General features: G+C 45.2%; 1 protein-coding gene across 6 annotated transcripts in view; it reads right to left on the bottom strand.

Moving 5' to 3' along the window:
* The window catches only part of PPP6R2 (protein phosphatase 6 regulatory subunit 2), a 154,658-nt gene that overhangs the window by 36,504 nt on the left and 99,715 nt on the right, over positions 1 to 18,439 (bottom strand). For all 6 annotated transcript variants that reach the window (XR_016441666.1, XM_090041388.1, XM_090041393.1 and 3 more), the window contains 8 exons: positions 17,984 to 18,048; positions 14,710 to 14,825; positions 11,545 to 11,630; positions 11,296 to 11,376; positions 9,498 to 9,595; positions 6,732 to 6,789; positions 5,213 to 5,340; positions 1,551 to 1,726 (listed from right to left, as the gene is read on the bottom strand). Coding sequence is in view for 5 of the 6 variants with exons in the window: in XM_090041388.1 (XP_089897514.1) it covers positions 1,551 to 1,726; positions 5,213 to 5,340; positions 6,732 to 6,789; positions 9,498 to 9,595; positions 11,296 to 11,376; positions 11,545 to 11,630; positions 14,710 to 14,825; positions 17,984 to 18,048 (808 nt within the window). In the remaining variant the exon portion in view is untranslated. The remainder of the gene's footprint in view (positions 1 to 1,550; positions 1,727 to 5,212; positions 5,341 to 6,731; positions 6,790 to 9,497; positions 9,596 to 11,295; positions 11,377 to 11,544; positions 11,631 to 14,709; positions 14,826 to 17,983; positions 18,049 to 18,439) is intronic.

Below are 18,439 nucleotides of genomic sequence, written 5' to 3'. Positions count from 1 at the left end.
CAGAATCCCTGCATCAACCCTGGCCCAGCAGGATCTGGGCACATGTCTCTACTCAGCTGTAAAGGGAAAATCAGAAGGCACTGAGATAGCTGTTTATTTTTCTACTTGGGACATAAATAATAAAAAATAAATAATAAAAAGTTCAGGCTATAGACCAGTCTCTTGCCTTATTTATTTGCTGGCTACACTGCCCCTGTAATCCAGGTAACAAAGGCTATCAACAGGAGGTAGATCTGCTTGACGCCTCTCAGTTGTTGTGCAGGGATAATATCTTAAAGATAAATTTTGTAACTAGAGTAGGTACAAGTAACACCAAAGAACACATGGTTTTGGAGAAAGAAGCTTGTCTCGCTTTACCTAAATCTGGACAGCTGAAAGTTCAAAGAGCACAGCCATTTGCACTTCCTGCCTCAACCGCTCCCATAGGGTCACCTGTCTACATTGCTCTGGGGAAACTTGCTGCCTGCCCGCTCTTTCTCCAGGCTGCAAGAATGGCTTTATAACAAGCTAAGCTGAACCGGAAGCACAGCAGCTAGCTGTGACAATGTTGTGCCTGAAGATGCTTAGCAGTGCTCTTCAGAAAGCCTTGAAGAGCAACACATCACTGGTTAGTGCTTACCCAATATCGTTTCCTCACCCAGGAAATTATGCAAGATGCAAAGATTTCTTCGGGTGTTATCTTTTATTGGACCAACTATGTAGCTGGGATAAAGTTATAGACAAGCCTTTGAGTGTAGCACCTTCTTCAAGACCTGATGAAAGTCCCAACAACACAGTTAGTCCAGTAAAGGACACCACCTGAAGAAATCCTTGCCTCTTGCACTGGTTTTTAAGAAAGCACATAATGGCTCAGGGGCAGAGGCACATGACTTGTGAGGACACTCTGAGAGAACTGGGCATATTTAGGATGGAGACAAGAAGACCGGGGGGTGGGGGGATTGAATAGCAGCCTTCAACTCCCTGCAGGGGGGCTGCAAAGAGGAGGGAGCTGGACTGTTCCCAGTGGGGCAGATGACAGGACAAGGAGCAATGGGCACCAGTTGCAGCAAGAGAAGCTGAGGTTAGATATTAAGGAAAACTCTCACGAGAAGGGTAATAATACACTAGGAACAGACTCCCCACAGAGAGGTGGTGGAGTCTCCATCCTTAGAGGTTTTGAAGACCCGGCTAGACAAAGCTCTGGCTGGCATGATCTAGTTGGGGATGGTCCTGCTTGGAGCAGGAGTTTAGACTAGATGTGACCTCCTCAGGTCCCTTCCAGCCCTCGTTGTCTGTGATTCTACTGCACCCTGTCTGGCAGCCTCAGTGTAACATTGCAATCCTTTTGTTTCCCTGTATGCGGAGAATCCAGTCTCTCAAATACGTGAGACAGGAACATGCAGACTGAAATTCAGAACGGACACTGATTTTTCATCTACAGAGCCTGCATGAGAGAGCAGTCATGACAGAAGAGTGGTTCACAGGCCCTACATACTCCCAGGAGGCATCTCTCTAGGAAATACTGCCCAAGCCAATTTGGAGGATTAAATTAAGGCGCTCAAAGCCCTCACCTTCAGAGGAGTCTGTGCCCTTCTGTTCAGAAGCGTTACTTTTGTTGGCATTCACTGTAGAAGGTGAGGTTTGTTCTTCTGCTTCCTCCTCCTCTTCCGAGTCCACACTGCCATCGTGGTCCCCGTTCTCTAGATCACTTTTTGAAGAACTCTCTGAGGTCTGAGAGACTCCAAACCTACAATGCAGAAATCACAGTTAGAAAAACCTATTGGACCAGTGATGCTCAACTTCTTGCCCCTGAGAGCCATAACAGGCCATGGCATTCCATCCCAGCCCTACGTGGCCAGATCCGGTCACAGTGCCCCGTGCCAGCCCCACATGCCCAATCTAGTATGCAAGGCCACACTTTCCAGGCCACAGGGCTCCCCATGGGTCTAGAAATCTGGCAGCAGTGAAGCAGCCACCACTCCCCTGCTGTTAAATTTTGGGCCCATGGGGAGCCCCTGAGGCTGGATGACATGGTTCCAGGGGCTGGATCTAGCCCATAGGCTGGGGCTGAGCACCTGTGTCAACCAGAAGGGGGAAGAAAGTGGCAGTGTAAGTCTGTTCCCTACCAAGTACCCTTCAGTGCTTTGATCCATATCATTTTTTATGTGCTAGGGGGACAGAGCCTCCTATACTCCCTCAGAAAATTGGTGCAGTCTCTTACTAGAAGTTCTGCTTGCCTTCAGCCCATGTTTCTGTTTCACACCTTCATCCTATCGCTTGTGTTTATTTTCCCCACACAACCCTTAAGAATCCCCTTAGTGGACGGGTCTGTATCGTCTTGGCGGGAAGTGGCCAGTAGTGTCCCGCAGGTTCGGTTCGTGGCCCGGAGCTGTTCAACATCCTTATCAAAGATTTAGATGAGGATGTGGAAAGCACACTGGTCAAGTCTGTGGGTGATACTTAGTTATGGGGAAAAGTGGTCATGCTGGAGGATAGGATGTGGATCCAAGTGGACCTAGACAAGAAGGGAAGGTGAGTGAAGCAGAATTGGAGACAGTTCATTAAGGATAAGGGCACCCCTGGGGAGGACAAAGAGCAATGGCCATGAACTGTTAGAGGATGGTTTCAGGTTGAAGAACTTCTTTATGGTGAGGGTAACCAGAATCTGGAATAGACTTCCAAGGAGGTGGTGCAGTCCCCAACCTTGGAAGTCTTCAAGAGGAGACTGGACAGAAACTTTCCTGGGATCATTTGACCTCAGCAGCAGTCTTGCCCAGAGCAGGACAGATGGATTTGATGATCTTTTGGGGTCCCTTCCAGCCCTTAACGTATATGAGTCTATGAAAATACTGTATGTGCAAATGTTCTTTCGTATTTCAGTTTCCACATACCAGTATTGGGCATACGGTGAGCAAAAGTAAATTCCTATATGCTCCCATATTAAAGAATCATAGAAAATGAGAGTTGGCAGGCACCTCAGGAAGTCGCACCTAGTCCAATCCCCTACTCAAAGCAAGACCGGCCCCAGACCCAGCTACATCTTCCCAGCCAAGGCTTTGTTGAGCCAAGTCTTAAAAACCTCCAAGGATGGAGACTCCACCATCTCTCTAGGTAATCCACTGCAGTGCTTCACCACCCTCCTCGTGAGAAAGTGTTCAAACTAAACTTCCTTTCCACTAACATCAGCAACTCACTACAGATGCATAAAATAATTTAAAAAAATATTAGACTTCTGGCAAAAGACAAGTGAATCTTGGGAAATGTACTGGTTATTTTTGAGCACACAGAGGACATGTATCAGGTTAAAATGGTAAACTGTAAAACACACCATTTTGGTTGACTGCATTTCTGATACTGCAACAACTGAAAAAGCACAGTGAAGAATTAGCACATACTAACGAGAAACAGGTATGTGAATAAATGAGCAACAAGAGTGAACATGTCTAAGGGCAAAAGGTTGATTCATACAGTTAATCTTTACCATGGAACAAAGACTGCCCCGTCTATTTCTGAACACACTTACTGGCTGATGTTAGACTGGGCACCATCAGTTTGCACTGAAGGACAACACTTTCTCACAGGCACAGTGAATGGACACAAAGGGTCAGTCCGGATTTTTTCGCATGAATCCCATGCAGACAGAAGTGCCAAACTGACCATGTGGAGACTGAAGCCTTTTCAGGGTATTTATTCCCAAAACAAATACAATGCACAAGCAACGGGAGTGCAAAAATCCCCATACAGACCCAGTACATCAGGGGTGGGCAATTATTTCAGATGGAGGGCTGCTTAATGAGGTTTGCTGAGCTTTCAAGGGCTGCATGTGTAGGCCCACCCCTTGATAGTTGCTCCACCCCCTGCTCACCATCTTGGCCCACCCCTAACCCCTGACAGTTGTCACCCGAAGTCCCTCCCCTTGCCTCTGGAAATACTCCTTTTGGGATGCAGGCTTTCCATCCTAGAACCAAAAAACCCCCCAAAACATACACTAAAATCAAACATCTACTATAACATATTTTAATTTTATTACAAAAAATATTTTTGTCATGATTTGTGTTTGCGTCATGTGTATACAGGAGATTGCAAAATAACTCAAAAATAAAGTCTAGGCTTGTATATGGTGCGTGTGGGGGGTGTATGGTGCGGTGTGGGGGTGTATATGTGTGTGGGGGGGTCCATGAGGGGTGTCACTATGTATGTGGGGAGTTGTGGGGGCAGGGTGTGGGGCATTTGTGCAACGTGAGAGAGGGTTGGCTTCCCCGCCCCCAACCACTTCCCTACCTGCTGCCTGGAGTGAGCAGGTCCCCAGTAGCTGTAATGGCCAGGCCCTTGCGCCCATGAGGATGGGAGCAAGGTACAATCAAGTATTTTGGGGGCATGTGTATACGTCGGCACCTCGTTCCCACACTCGTGGGTGGGAGGGCTGGACAGGTACAATTCACTGGTGGGCGCCATGGGCTGGATGAAAGTGCTTGGCAGGTCAGATCCGACCCGCAGGCCGTATTTTGCCCGCCCCTGCATTACAAGACCAGGCCTACAAGAATCACACTGAGCATTGTCAATATACTTGGCTCAGTCTCAATGACCTGTGAGATGGATAAAGGCAGGCAAAACAGTGCCACCTCTTAAGGTAACACAGACACCTCTCTTATTAGCAACCAGATCAAGTTTACGTGTCACACAACTCACTTTCACTCTCCTTGATATTTTTGTTGGCTAATTTATTCACATCTTTCAGAATTGCAGTTATCAAAGAATCTGATTTAAATTATTTATTAAAATCAAAGGGATAAAGAAGTGCAAGTTCATTACATATTTACCACATGAGAGCCCACTTATAAAACACTTTTTCTTCCTATTCTGAACAAGGATCTCTTCTCTAGGTCATAAAATAAATTAAAAATTCTTTCTACACCTTGCTCTCTAACAGCAATGGCTGTACACTCAGAAAGGAGAAACGGACTGGCTTCTAAGAACTATTCAAATAAACCTCATTTCTCTCTTCCACTATGGGGTATGTATTATCATGCTTACAACACTGTTGCTGATCCTCCAGCTTCTCTCTTTTGGAATAGGTGTCTTATTCTAGGACAAACTCTCTCACAAGGAACAACAATTCATATAACACCACTCAATTTTATACCAGACGGGCTTCAGCGCACATCCGTACAACAAATAACCAACTGAAACAATATGAAACAGCCAACAGACAAACCTTCTGCTTTCATCTTACCGTGTTCTCGATTTCACTTGGGTTGCATAGCTTATTTCCTTCTCCTCCCAGATATCTTCCTCCTCCTCATTATCATCAAACTGTTGAATCCGTTCATTGCAGCAGGCTTCAAAGAGGGAAGCATTGGGCTGAAACACAGTTAAACAAAAATCAGGTTCTGCAGATCCTTGGAGGACAATCCTGGGGCAGAGTAGAATTCATAAAGCAGAAGTGATACAAAACTGTTCCACCTTTTTGTTGCGTGTGCGCCCAAAACAGGGAACTTTGGTTCAGAAGTGGAAGAGACAAAAGTCTGAATGAAGCAAACCCAGAAGAGACGTCAAAGGAACCAGTCTGTCGCAACCTCACTTGTTTCTGAACTGCTCCTGTGCCGTTCTGGTAGCCAAGTTTCTGCTTAATCCCCTGGCACAGGGAGGCTCTCAGCCATGAAGGGAGCACTCACAGGTATTTCTCAGCACACCACTCAAGCTCAGTAGCTTGGACCTTAGAAAATAAGGGGACAGGGCCATGGACAGCCTCCTTTCCACACAGACAAATGAGCATCCTACAGTGTCATCTCAGCCTCCACATGAACTTTCAATCAAATACTTACCTTCTACAGAATCCCATTAAAAGCACATTGAAAATTAAGTCATATAAAATCAGTATGATAATCCTGAATTTTGTCCATGCACTTTCTGTATGACAGGAGATGCCTTAGCAGTAATCAAAGTCAAACTGCTCTGTATTTATATAAACAGCTTGCCAAGCCAAGTGCTATAGGATCTCTGAATTAAAGGTTTGGAGCACGTACCAGTTATGGGACTGTCCAAACCAAGAGCAGTAGTGGAATTTTGCCGCGCAAAAACCTCTCCAGTCAGGAAAAAGAACAAGCTAAGCTAAGCATACTAATTGCTATTTGTGGTTTCAGTTTTAGTTTGCAGTGGAAAAACAAAGAATTTTTGCAGCTGAGAACTTGTCTGAGCTGACAAGAAGGAAGGGGGAACTTGTTTTTCACAACACTGTTTGAGGGAAGGCCTAAAGGGAAGTGTTTTTAAAACTAGGGAAATCAAATGCCATCAGCTTTGAATAGGACAGGGTGTGTCAGGGAACAGGTGTCTGTTTCTACCACCATCCATCTCCTGCACCTGAGGATGATTCAGGGCAATATCCAGAGCTGTTAAGGAACCCCTCTCTAGACTTTACCCTCACTGGCTTCCTTTCCTATTCAGTCAGTGGAAAGGGTGACAGAGAGAGACTTCAGACAGCAACCAGTTTGCACAAAGCCTTCCAGCACTTACGTAGAAGTACCCTCTAGCGTGGCCAGTGACCATGTGCAAGACCCTGTTGAAGCAGAGGGCGCAGGACCAATACCGATGTCAATGCCCTGAGTCCCCTCTGTGGCTGCAGGCACTGGGGTGCTCTTCCCTTGCCACAGAGAGCCCCTCTTCTACAAGACAGCGAGGACAGCAGTTGCCTCATGTAGGCACTGATCAGCTGCCTCAGCCCTGTTCAACAAACACCCCCAGGCCCCACTTACACTGTCATCATCTGCATCTATGTTGAAGTTTATCTCCGCAATCCTGTCGAAAGGTGCACTGCAAAAGAGGGAGAGAAACCTAAATGAGGGCTGGGAGCAGCATTTCTGCAGCCTCAGCATAAGGCCAAATGCAATCTTTTTGCAAACTCAGCACACAACCCGAGGCAGCTGACCACACAGCAGCTCTGCAGCTTGACCTGACACACTCCTCTATTGTCTCTGAACACTTGTTGCTGTATTACCCCCTGAACAGTCATTGCTGTATTACCCCAAGACAGCAATTTCTTTACTCAAGACTTTGAGGGGAAGAATGACCCATCTTGCACTTCTGCTCCTCTAAAAAAAAAATCACATTGAGGGTTTCCAGCTTCTCAATCTTGTCCGGTTCCTTGGCACGACAGCTGGAGCTGCCTGGGTCACAAGGTATTATGAGCCCTCAAGGCAAACTAAGCAGGGTGGCTTGGAACCAGACCGCTACTGGCTGTCACATGCCAACATCTGCAGAATATAAAGGCTGTCACCGAACACTTCTGTCTGTTCTTTCAGCACTGGAGCAAAGCTGGCATGAAAGGAAAAAAAAACTGAACTTGATCATAGTTTCAAAAGCTTGGCTGTATGGCAGAGATGATGCATGCTTCCCACAGCAACAGGGGAAGGAGCTAATGACCCTGCAAGTTCCTTACAGTTCTGCATTTCTTTGGGAACTCCTTACAGAACCACAGAAAATGAGGGCTGGAAGGGACCTCAGGAGGTCACATCTAGTCCAACCCCTGCTCCAAGCAGCACCAGCCCCAACTACATCATCCAGCCAAGCCTTCATCTACCTGGGTCTTCAAAACCTCCAAGGATGGAGATTCCCCCACCTCTCTGAGTAGATGGTTCCAGTGTTTTACTACCCTCCTAGTGAGAAAGTTTTTCCTAATATCCAACCTCAACTTCCCTTGCTTAATGGGAGATCTGATGAGAATCCAATGGAGGCTGGAGAATGGGCAGTGACTGTGAGCTTCCTATATAACAGTGTTCTGCCCTTGGCAAATCGTGTGTAAAGAAACGCAATCAAAACAGCTCATACTAGCAATGGTGTCAAGAGACACCATTACAAGAACAAAGGATGCTATAAGTCCAGTATCATTAGTATGTCTAATGGGAGAGGGGGGTGTCTATCTTTGGTCACTGTTATTTACATCCTATTTATTAAGCTTTCTCCCCTTAAGTGAAAGACTTATGCTTGAATATTTTTACTATTTTATAGCAGAGGCACAACATCACCAACCCAGTAAAGCAAAGTTCAGTTTTTTATTGCACCCTGATTCATGGTTTTCATGGTCCAATGGGGAAGGGACCTCCACACTATTGTGAAAACTAGTATAACCGACGCTGCAGAGACTGCTTTATTCTTTCTTTCCTCTCTGGATGAAAACTAGGGAATGGATAGCATGTTTCAGTTATAATTCTCTTTCAGTTTTACATTGTCTATCGCTTGCATGAGATAACCTCCTCTTAGTACAGGTTTAATTTCTACTGAAAAAATGCACAAAAAAATTAGATTACACCATAATCAGTGCAACTGCCTGACAGACTGAAAATGCCTGGTCCTTCTGTCCACAATTCTCAGAAAAGTGGGGGCAAAAAGATTCTCTAGACAGAAAAGGAGTTTTCTTTATTTAACAAGGCATCAGCACATGCCTGTCCCCAGATCTCCCCTGCCCCAATCAAAGGTAGCTGCCAACATGCTTTCAGGGCAAGCTGCTGGCTTTTTGCTTGAGAGACATTTCAAAGATGGCACAAAGAGCTGAAGCTGTTAAAACTGAGATGAAATGACAATTTAAACATACAGGTAGTTCACTGGGGCCCATAAACAGTGGGTTCCTCACCACCCTACACCTGTTCAGAGCTGCCAAAGACTCAAAAGGGTCATTTTGCAGCTATGTACTTCTCTGAACTGGCTTGCCGGGGGACAAGGAGCTCAGCCAGCTGATGTTTTTTCCACTGGTAATTAAATTACACAAGACAGAAGGGGAGATCTCCGACTCTTTCACTATGACGCATAAGCAGGACAGTTGCAAGATGTTATTTATTTTAAATGACAAAAGCCTCAAAGCAGGCTCCCAAAACTGTGTGGGAGTGAAGCTGGGAAGAGGCAGTTAATGATGCACACTCTCTGAGGTACAATCTCATTTCAGAACGCTGAGTTTGGTAAGCTTCATAAAAATGAAACCTGTCCACCCTTCCCTTCCTTGGAAGGCATGATCTGGCCCTGTCTCATTAATGTCCCCTTATACATATGGAAGAGTAGCTGGATGCTCCTGGGCAGTTCACCTACTGCAGGTCTTTGGTTTTCTAGTCCACACTTGACTATAAACTCTTCTGGACTGAACAGTGCCAGCACAGTTGCCTGAATTTAGAACTAGCGATTTCTGGTTTTAATGAAACAAAACAGCAGGCACAGAGATAGTTATAAGACACAGCACCTTATTCAAAAAGAGTCTGTCCTTCACCACTCCTCTGCTGCTGCTTCTGCTGGGAGACTTTCAAGCTCCCAGCAGGGCCCTTGCAACTGGGTTTTCTGACTTGTTTCTTCTTAACCACCCTGTTACACTGAACTTACTGTTTTTTCAGGCCCATAACCAATCTTCCACATTTCTGAGCTGAGCACGGAGGTGCATCCTCCACTGTAAGCCCTGAACCAGAGGAAGCAACTAAAGCCCAGGAGGCCTGCAGAGCCGATAAAGGACTAACAGTTCCATTTATAATGGATGAACTCACTTGATATTGTCATCCTGGTCTGCAAACTCTTCATCATTGAAGCCAAACTGATCCACAAAGTTGGCTGTCATCTGCTGGATCTGATACTCTGAGAATGCCTGAGGGATGCAACCAGCGAAGAGTCACAAGTGTGCAAAGAAATCATATTCAGGGGGTTGAACGCAGGCACAAAGGGAGATGCTGTTGTTCAGCACACTCCAGCCATGGCTCGGTTTATCAGCAAGGTGTCTGTACAGCTGCAGTTTCCAATCTACTACACATAATGGCCCTGACATCCTGCACCTGTTCTGACCCCCCAAGGTATTTAAGGACTCCTATTCATACTTCTGCTCAGAATGTTACTCTGCTAGCACAGGGGGAATACTGGAATACCCCCTGCAGAATCAACTCTGTTTCCTATTGTTCTCAAGGGTTTTTTAAATTGTAACCGGGAAAAGGAAACCATGAGCAAAGGGAAGGAAAGCATGCTTGTAAAGCCACACAAGCAGAGCGTAGGGACATCAGCTATTTCACCATTTCTGGAACCTGACAAGACTTTAGATTGAAGCCATCCACATATTCTCCAGTGTTACCTTCATGCTACCAGCAAGACAAACTTCTTGGCTGGTTTTGGCAACTTCCCTTTTATCCACAATGCTTAAAAGGAGAAAGAGAATGCCTGGCATCCTTGCTACACATTAAAAAGATGCTTCCACCACTGACTACCACCTCTGCAGCACCCCCAAAGCTGTGAGATCTCCTTACCCACACAAAGCCCTAGTGGTTTGCTGCATCTGCCTTTCCCTAAGCTCTGGCCCTCACTCCCTGCTCTTATCTAACAGTCCCCATGCAAACACTCCCCTCCACAGCATGCAATGGCCTTCCCATTATTCCTCCTGTCTCAAACAGCAATTATTAGGAGCCAACTTCAAATTCAGCATCCACACAATGCAGAGCTTCTTATTTTGGTGCTCAGTGGCCATGTCTACATGAGATGCTGACTGTGCAGTTGTTAAGCACAGTCATTTAATACTTGCATACCCAAGTACCAAATGACTGTGTAGTAACCAGCATTACAGTGAGTAGCATCCCCACACAGCTTCGCAGCAACACTGACTGTGCAGTAATTCAGTACCGCTGCCCAGCAGCATATTACTATTGCACAGTAGTGCTGCATCACGGTTCGTGCCACATGATGCTACTGCACAGTAGTAACGAGCTTCTGCGTAGTAAGCGTCTCGTGTAAACATGGCCAGTTTGTACGAGAACACAGGATGTTGTGTTTGGGGGTTGGACTAGATGACCTCTGGATGTCCCTTCCAGCCCTACTTCTCCATGACATGCATATACCATCGGCCCACCTTCTCTTTATATAAATTGTCCTGTTCTATCCAGATGTCCAAGCACCTCACAGGAGGCAAGTATCATTGCCCCCATTTTACAGTGAGAAAAACCAAAGACCAGACAGCTCACAGAGTGGGCACTGGGACCAGCAGGAGTACAGTTCTAGGATATTCAAACCCTGTACAATAACCACCCTGCCTCTTAATTAATGAGCAGATCCCACAAGGCATCTCAGCAGAAGAGAGCCCTTCACTACAGTCAGCTTTCCACTCTGCTGCAGAAAGCAAGTAATATTTCTCCCAACTGGCCCTTCCTTCCTTGTCAAACATCTCTTGCTACCAACTTAGACAGACACAAGGCAGAGAAAGGGGCAGTCTGCATAAGAACAAGTTCGGGAAGCCTAATGACTATGATTAAAGGACGAAACCAGAGGAACATTTTCCTCAGCAACAATCAAAAACACAGCATCCGTCACCTGCTGGAGGGAGAGTTCATTGGGGAAAGCGCTCTCAATGTCTTCATCCTCGCTGGAAGAGTGCAAATGGTGAGTGCTCACCTGAAACACAGACCACAATGAATGTCAGGGGGGCGACAAGAAAGCTGGCCACGTGTGATCATGGAAAACATCAGAACGCATAACACCGCCACAACTCAACTTTCAAGTGAAACAGCCAGAAGGCAACAGGCCCATGTGACAGAGAGAAGCACTTATTACTGTTCTCACCAAATCCACTGTATTCCGCCGGTTCGTCTCGGTCAGAGTCTCTTCTACAAAACTCTCCCACCTCCCTCTGCAATCCTCAGGTAGCTCTGGAACAGAAGGGCCATTGCCATGGTTAACATAGCTCAGGGGGGCTCAAGGAACAAGAATCAGTGCCAGTCACTGCAAAATTCAGTCCCACTTTCTCCCACGTTATGTGTTACGTGTAGATCTTGCAGCCAGCCAGGACCACTGTCCTAAGCTGCAAGCAGCTCCTCAAGACCTTTTGGCAACACCATCAGTACAACAGGCAACATGGCTGTAATCCCTCTGCTCCAGCAGGCCCATTAGCACACAATGCAACATAAACATGATAACCCTTAAATACCTTCCCAGAAGCCAAAATGCTGGAAGGAAAGGAAGAATCCAAAAGAGAAAACAGAAGACAAAAAAAAATGGGTCCAAATCTGAGAACATGGACATTTAAGAGAAAAAAAGGGTATGCTGAGGGTGTTACTTAGAAGGGTGGACAACATGGGCAGAGATGCATATCAGAGGACAGAGACTGTACAACTTAAGGACCTGTAGAGTCCTTTCTTATACCTGAGATACTACGTACTGCAACTGCTAGGTAATACACTCTAACATGTGGGCAGGTTTCAATCCTGGGTGTAGTAGGGCTGCCCCTGAAAACTGTCCAGAATGCAGCAGCCTGCCTTCTCTATGGGGCTGAGTCACCAGGAGCACACAACTCCAGTGCTCTTTATCCAATAGCTTTCTGGGCACAATTCAGGGTATCTGTTTTGACCAATAAGACCCTACATGGCCTGGGCCCTCCATACTTAAGGGACTGCCTGCTAGCTTATGCAGGACCATGATGCATCCTACAAGTACCAGCAGTGCACCAAGTCCACTTGAAGAAAAGGCATGGGAGGTCACTCCTGGCACTTCTCAGCTCTGGAACTCCCTGCCCCACAAAGCCAGCCACAGGGTGAGCCCGGATGGCCTTCAGAAATGGTGTAAGACCTCCCTGTTAGAGCACGCATTTAGCAAACAAAGCTAGGCTGAGATATTGTCTAGGGGAGTCTGTTTTATGTAGATATTCCAGCTCCCTTTAAAGTGGTTTTGTTCTCTTGGCACTCTCCTGTTTTGTAAATTATTCCATCTCTTGCCGTAAGCTGCGCTGAGTCTTTGTTAGGAAGGGCAGCATATAAATCAAATAAGTAAATAAATAGTTGCAGTTTTAACACATAGACACCCAGGTGATTGGGTTCGACAATGAAGACAATTGAAACACGGCAAATTTTTAAATGATCAAGTGAATTACAAAAGGAAAATAAGCTGAGTCAATTATTGAATTTTTTGTTTCTGCTGCTGGAAAAAGATAAACAGAAAGAGCCGGCTTTCTGTAGATTACACCATTGATTCATGCACTGACCCCAAACATATTGTCAGATAACTGTATCAGGGGAAGGACCAAACAGTACATCCCTGAACCAGTTAACTGATTGTCTTTATATGCACGTGCACGTGCGCACACACACGCACACAGGAAAAGGCTATGGGAAAACAGGAGAGAATTGACTTTGAAGGGAGGAGAATTAACTTCTCTAACTTCTTCCTCTGTCCATCAGACAGCAGAGCCACAGTCTGCGTGTTAGTCGCTCATATGACAAATACATTTTTATAAATGTTTTGAAATTCCTTTCCAATTCATTATAATGCTGACACTGCAGTCTATAAAGTCATTAACATTTGTATCTGGTCAGCTGACAAGAAGCCAAGAAAGGAGGGAAATCCTTCTTTCTCTACTAATGTGTTTTCAGGAACCAACCTCATGGGGAAATTATCTCTGCCTAGAGAGGAGAAGAGCAGTTCTCAAAAATGTAGATCACAGTCCAGCGAGATGCTCCTTGGCCTGTCTCAGACACCACAGAGATTCAGGGCCTCTATCACCGTTCACCGCAGCCTTTCCACACCACTGTTCGGGCCCCAAGGCCATCATGGGATCTGTTCCTCCATTCCAACAATTGGGCCTCCTGCTATGTCACACATGCATTGCATGATATGCAATGCTGGGATCAGGGATCAGATCCCAGTCATGCCATTACTACTTACCAGTGAAGGGCGAGCCTGGGATCATGATCCTGGACTCCCCTTGCACCAGAAAGTAGAAAGCCAGGTGCCTGGTGACCCACTGTGATCCCAGGGCTGGGACCACCAACAGGTTGATAGGGAGTCCCAGCCTTGGGACTGCACTGGGGCTGGTCCTAGAGCCGCATCAGGCTGCCTGGCAGGGACCCAGCCACACATTCAACTTAAGACACAATGGAAACCAGCCAAAAGTGATTATACAGATTTTGTGGAATCATTAGCTGGCTTATTTCCCATTTTACCACACCACTACTTGCATGAACGTGTGGTCAGATTACTATTTAAGGCACGATTAACTGGCTAATTTAATATAAAACACCGGTTGGGGCAGGTCCTGTTTAGAGCAGGGGGTTACACTAAAAGACCTTCTGAGGTCTCTTCCAACCCTCATGTTCTACGATTCTATGTTTTCAACCTTTTTTCATTTGCTGTTCCCTAAAAAATTCAAATAGAGAAACCGACCCCTTTGAATTTTAAGTGTGGGTATTCACATACTTTCGACTGATCGCAGACATCTTTTATGGACCCCTTAGACACAGTCTGCAGATCCTCAGGGGTCTGCAGACCACACATTGAAAACCAGTGGTTTAAAGTGTAAGATCTGTGAGGGACCCCTCCTCCCCACACACATATATATATGCATGTACACAATATACTGTCACACCATATTCTATTTAAACTAGACTGCAAGCTTATTGTTATAGGTTTACAGACAAGAGATGGGATCCTCACAGTGTAAGAGTACAGCAGGGACGCTCCAGTAATGACAGTACGGGACAAATTCAACCTCATTTATACAGGCAGAATGACAGACTCTGATATGGCTGTATGTAAACATGCAAGACCAAAATCTAGCCAGAAGTCTGAATGGTGGGAATCTAACGCAAATGGTCGTAAGACCTTTTTTTTTTTAAAATTAAAAATGCATCTCAACAGCATTTAATGCATGGCAAAAAGTGCTCTAGGAAGCCCTGCAAGAGCGATTCAATCAGAAACACACAAGATACAGGACTGAACAGGAAATGGAGCATGTACCTTTAATGAATTCTCTGATCTGAGTTTGCACGGGGCCTTTCTCCATGTTCTGTACCACAGCGTTGGCTATTCGGGTCAGGTGGCCCATATTCCCTCGCCTCATGCCACCTTCTGCCCTGAAAACAAATAGTTGGTACCAGTTTAACAGAACACTTATCAACAAGTCCTTAAGTGTCACTTGCTGCTCCTGCAGCAGTAATTGCATCTGTGCAAACAGAAATTACTCCAACTGAGGCCAATGTTGAGATGCTGCCTTGACCCCGCACCTGCACCGAGAGGCGCTGGGTCTCCTCATGATGAGAGATCCTGGTCAGGTAGATTGACAGACAGCGACAGGGGATGACCACAGTCCTGCCTACTCCAAATTCACTGGATAGCCTTTGGTGCCAGCTAAAATCTTCACTAAAATTTTAACACAGATCAGTTGTCTACTAAGCGCTACGGGAGACTGGCACAGAACTAGATCATTTATCATCTTTTTATAATTTTAACTAGAGGAAAAAAAAAAACACATTGGAACTAAGAAGGATGAGTCACTGCCATACTGAAAACGCATTTGAATTTGAATTGTTTGTCTCTGAGCAAGAGAACATAACCCTAGCCATAAATTGCTCCATTACAGAGAATAGAAAAAGTCAAAATAAAGTCAAGCAGTCACCAACACACTTTGCCCTTCTATGAGCCAATGAAGGAGTCTCTCTCAAAAATCAGACAGCAAAGCGGATGGATCAAAAGAAAACTTATGAGGTTCAACAAGGACAACTGCGAAGTCCTGCACTGAGAAGGGAGCAATCCCATGTACCAGTGCAGGCTGGGGGTAACTGGCTGGGCAGCAGCTCTGCAGAAAAGGACCTTGGGGGGGATAGGGGACAAGAAGCTGAACAGGAGCCAGCAGTGTGCCCTTGCTACCAAGGCTACTCGCATCCTGGGCTGCATTGGTAGGAGTGCTGTCAGCAGATCCAGGGCAGTGATTCTTCCCCTCTATTCAGCACTGGTGAGGCCACATGTGGAGTCCTGTGTCCAGCTGTGAGCTCCTCCCCACACTACAGAAAGGATGTGGACACATTGGAGGGAGTCCAGTGGAGGGGAGTGAAAATGGTTGGGGGACTGGGGAACATGACTTGTGAGGAGAGGCTGAGGGAACTGGGCTTATTTAGTCTGGAGAAGAGAAGACCGAGGGGGACTGAAGAGCAGCCTTCAACTCCCTGCAAGAGGGCTGCAACGAGGATGGAGCTGGACTGTTCTCAGTGGGGGCAGATGGCAGGACAAGGAGCAATGAGCTCAAGTTGCACCAAGAGAAGTTGGAATTGGATATTAGGAAAAACTCTCTCACTAGGACGGTAATAAAGCACTGGAACAGGCTCCCCAGAGAGGTGGTAGAGTCTCAATACTTGGTGGGTTAGGGTTAGGGTAGACAAAAGCCTTGGCTGGGATGATGTAGCTGGGGCTGCTTGGAGCAGGAGGTTGAACTTGATGTGATCTCCTGAGGTCCCTTCCAGCCCTCATTTTGTATGATTCTATGAAAAAGCAAATACCAAAACAGCTGAATCCCACTATCTACTATTCCAAGATTGAGGCATATTAAATTAATACAGACAGAAAGGCTTAAAAATTAGCAGGTCAAAAATCAAATTGTATTAAAAGCCCATCATAACAGCACATCAAGAAGGCTGTCCCATGTTTCTAAATCCTAAGCAGGATACTGTCAAAGAAAACCACTTCTCTGTATGCCAAGTGGAAGCTGATGGTCTGTAATCCAGTAATCTGTTAGTAAATGCTAAACCCTTTGACTTCGATATAGTCAAATTAATCCAAAACCCAAAGTTAATTTTGAGGTAGCAGGCTGCTTTCATGTCGATTCCTCCCTGTAACTGCTTTAGGTTTTCTACATGCTGTTCCAGTAACCCTTCATGTTCAAGTCTAAACTGACGGATGTTTCACTTTACTCCTACACAGGACCCATTTCTCCTAACAATATGAAGTCACAGCTAAGTGTTTGAGCCTGTGTTATGAGTTAAAAATCAAGGGCACCCCAAGCATTGCCAGAACCTTAAAAGAGTGACATGGCTGTAACCTAAAACAAGATCTGTCTCCTAACAGCGGCACTACTATATGAAAAAAAGTGAATGTTCTGTCTCATTTTTCCACCTATCTGTAGATAGAACAGTGGACGTATGTGAATGTAGGTGACAGTTGTGTAAAAAGCCCTCTCCTTCCACTCCTCTCACAAGTCCTACTTCTGCCAGTTACACCTATTTTTGTCCAAAATATTAAAACCATACTCTACAATGCAACACAGCCATGCACTGTCTTTGTGTATGGTTTCCTAAGCCACTTAATTTGAAAAATGAGAGAGGCAGGACCCACAACTTGCCATCTGGGCTGACTGGGTCAAGGAGCAGTTTTAATACTCAATTAATAATAACATGCAAGCTAGACTCTTGTCTTGACACTATCTAACAATCTATTCCTACCATGCATGCACTTGCTGTTTGCTACTTTGACAGCACAAATGAAAGGATGTGCGAAATCAGATACCAAAATTACTAGGTTTTCTTTAACTGGATTGAAGTTAATGTTTTGCTTGTTTCACCTCCGAAGTTCTGACGCACACTAAGAGTTAACACCAAGTAAAATGGACCATCAGCAGCAGAAAGTGCTGTGGAAGGAAAAGAAAAGGGGTTTTGAATACATGACTTACCACATAAGGATTGTCAGGAGCTGACAATTGCCGGTACAGCAATTATTATTTATAGCACCTCACAGCTTGAAAGTACAGAGCAAAAGGTTTAGGTGAACAAGGAAACAGCAGCTCCATCCACAGTCATTCACACTTCTTTCATTATTTTTAAAATACTTGGGTCATACCAATCATCATGTTTTCTGAGTGGATTCCTCAGCTAGAAAACTGAGGAATATAATGTCTGTCAACCTAGGTGCTACTGCCCTTCCTCTTCACAAGGGATAAAAATTGCAAACCCCTGATTTTGGTTTATTAAAAATAAGTAAACCAATGCGGTATTCTTTAAGGCAAGAATGAAACATATTTTGCAGAATGGTCTGAGGTCATTCCCAGTCTCCTATACATGCACAAGGGTCTGTTATCCATATCTGTATTTAAAATCACAACATAGCAACTAAAAACAATGTGGGTTCTTTTTCAAGGATGCTAGAAAACTTTGCAAAGTATTCAAACAGGCAAAAGAATATTCAAAGGAGAATTCAAAATCCACAGCCCTAGAACTGGGACCCCATTATAACAAAAATTTCTTACTGTATTTTATCATTGGTTTCCCAGGCATCCAATATCCTCTGCACCAAGCAGCACTTCTGGAACAGCTGGAGAAGGAGAAAGAATGACAGCGGTTAAGACACTAGCTAAGGACAATCCCATCCCCTGGGCAGGCCTGTCTTAAATTGTGTGCTACTTCAGTTCATCTCTATTCCTTCTGTCACTTAGAAGAACTTTAAAATGTGTTTTAAATGGATTTGCCTTGATAGGGCAAACTACACAAGAACCTTATAAAAAGGTCCAACATTTCTCACATCTCCCATAAAAGGCATAAAGCTTCCTCTATAGCTTAAGATACCTCTTGCCTTAGGGGAAAGGAAAGACAGTGATACCTAAAATCTTTTTCAGGATGTCCTTAGAGGTTTCAGCATCATACTAGTGAATGAAGCAACTGTGGTTTCATAACCCCTGCGAAAAAGGAGCTTTTCAAGAAAAGCA

The sequence above is a fragment of the Crocodylus siamensis genome, chromosome 4 (assembly GCF_052110815.1).
Source record: "Crocodylus siamensis isolate JL-2025a chromosome 4, ASM5211081v1, whole genome shotgun sequence".
NCBI lineage: Eukaryota > Metazoa > Chordata > Crocodylia > Crocodylidae > Crocodylus > Crocodylus siamensis.
This window is presented reverse-complemented; position numbering and strand designations above follow the sequence as displayed.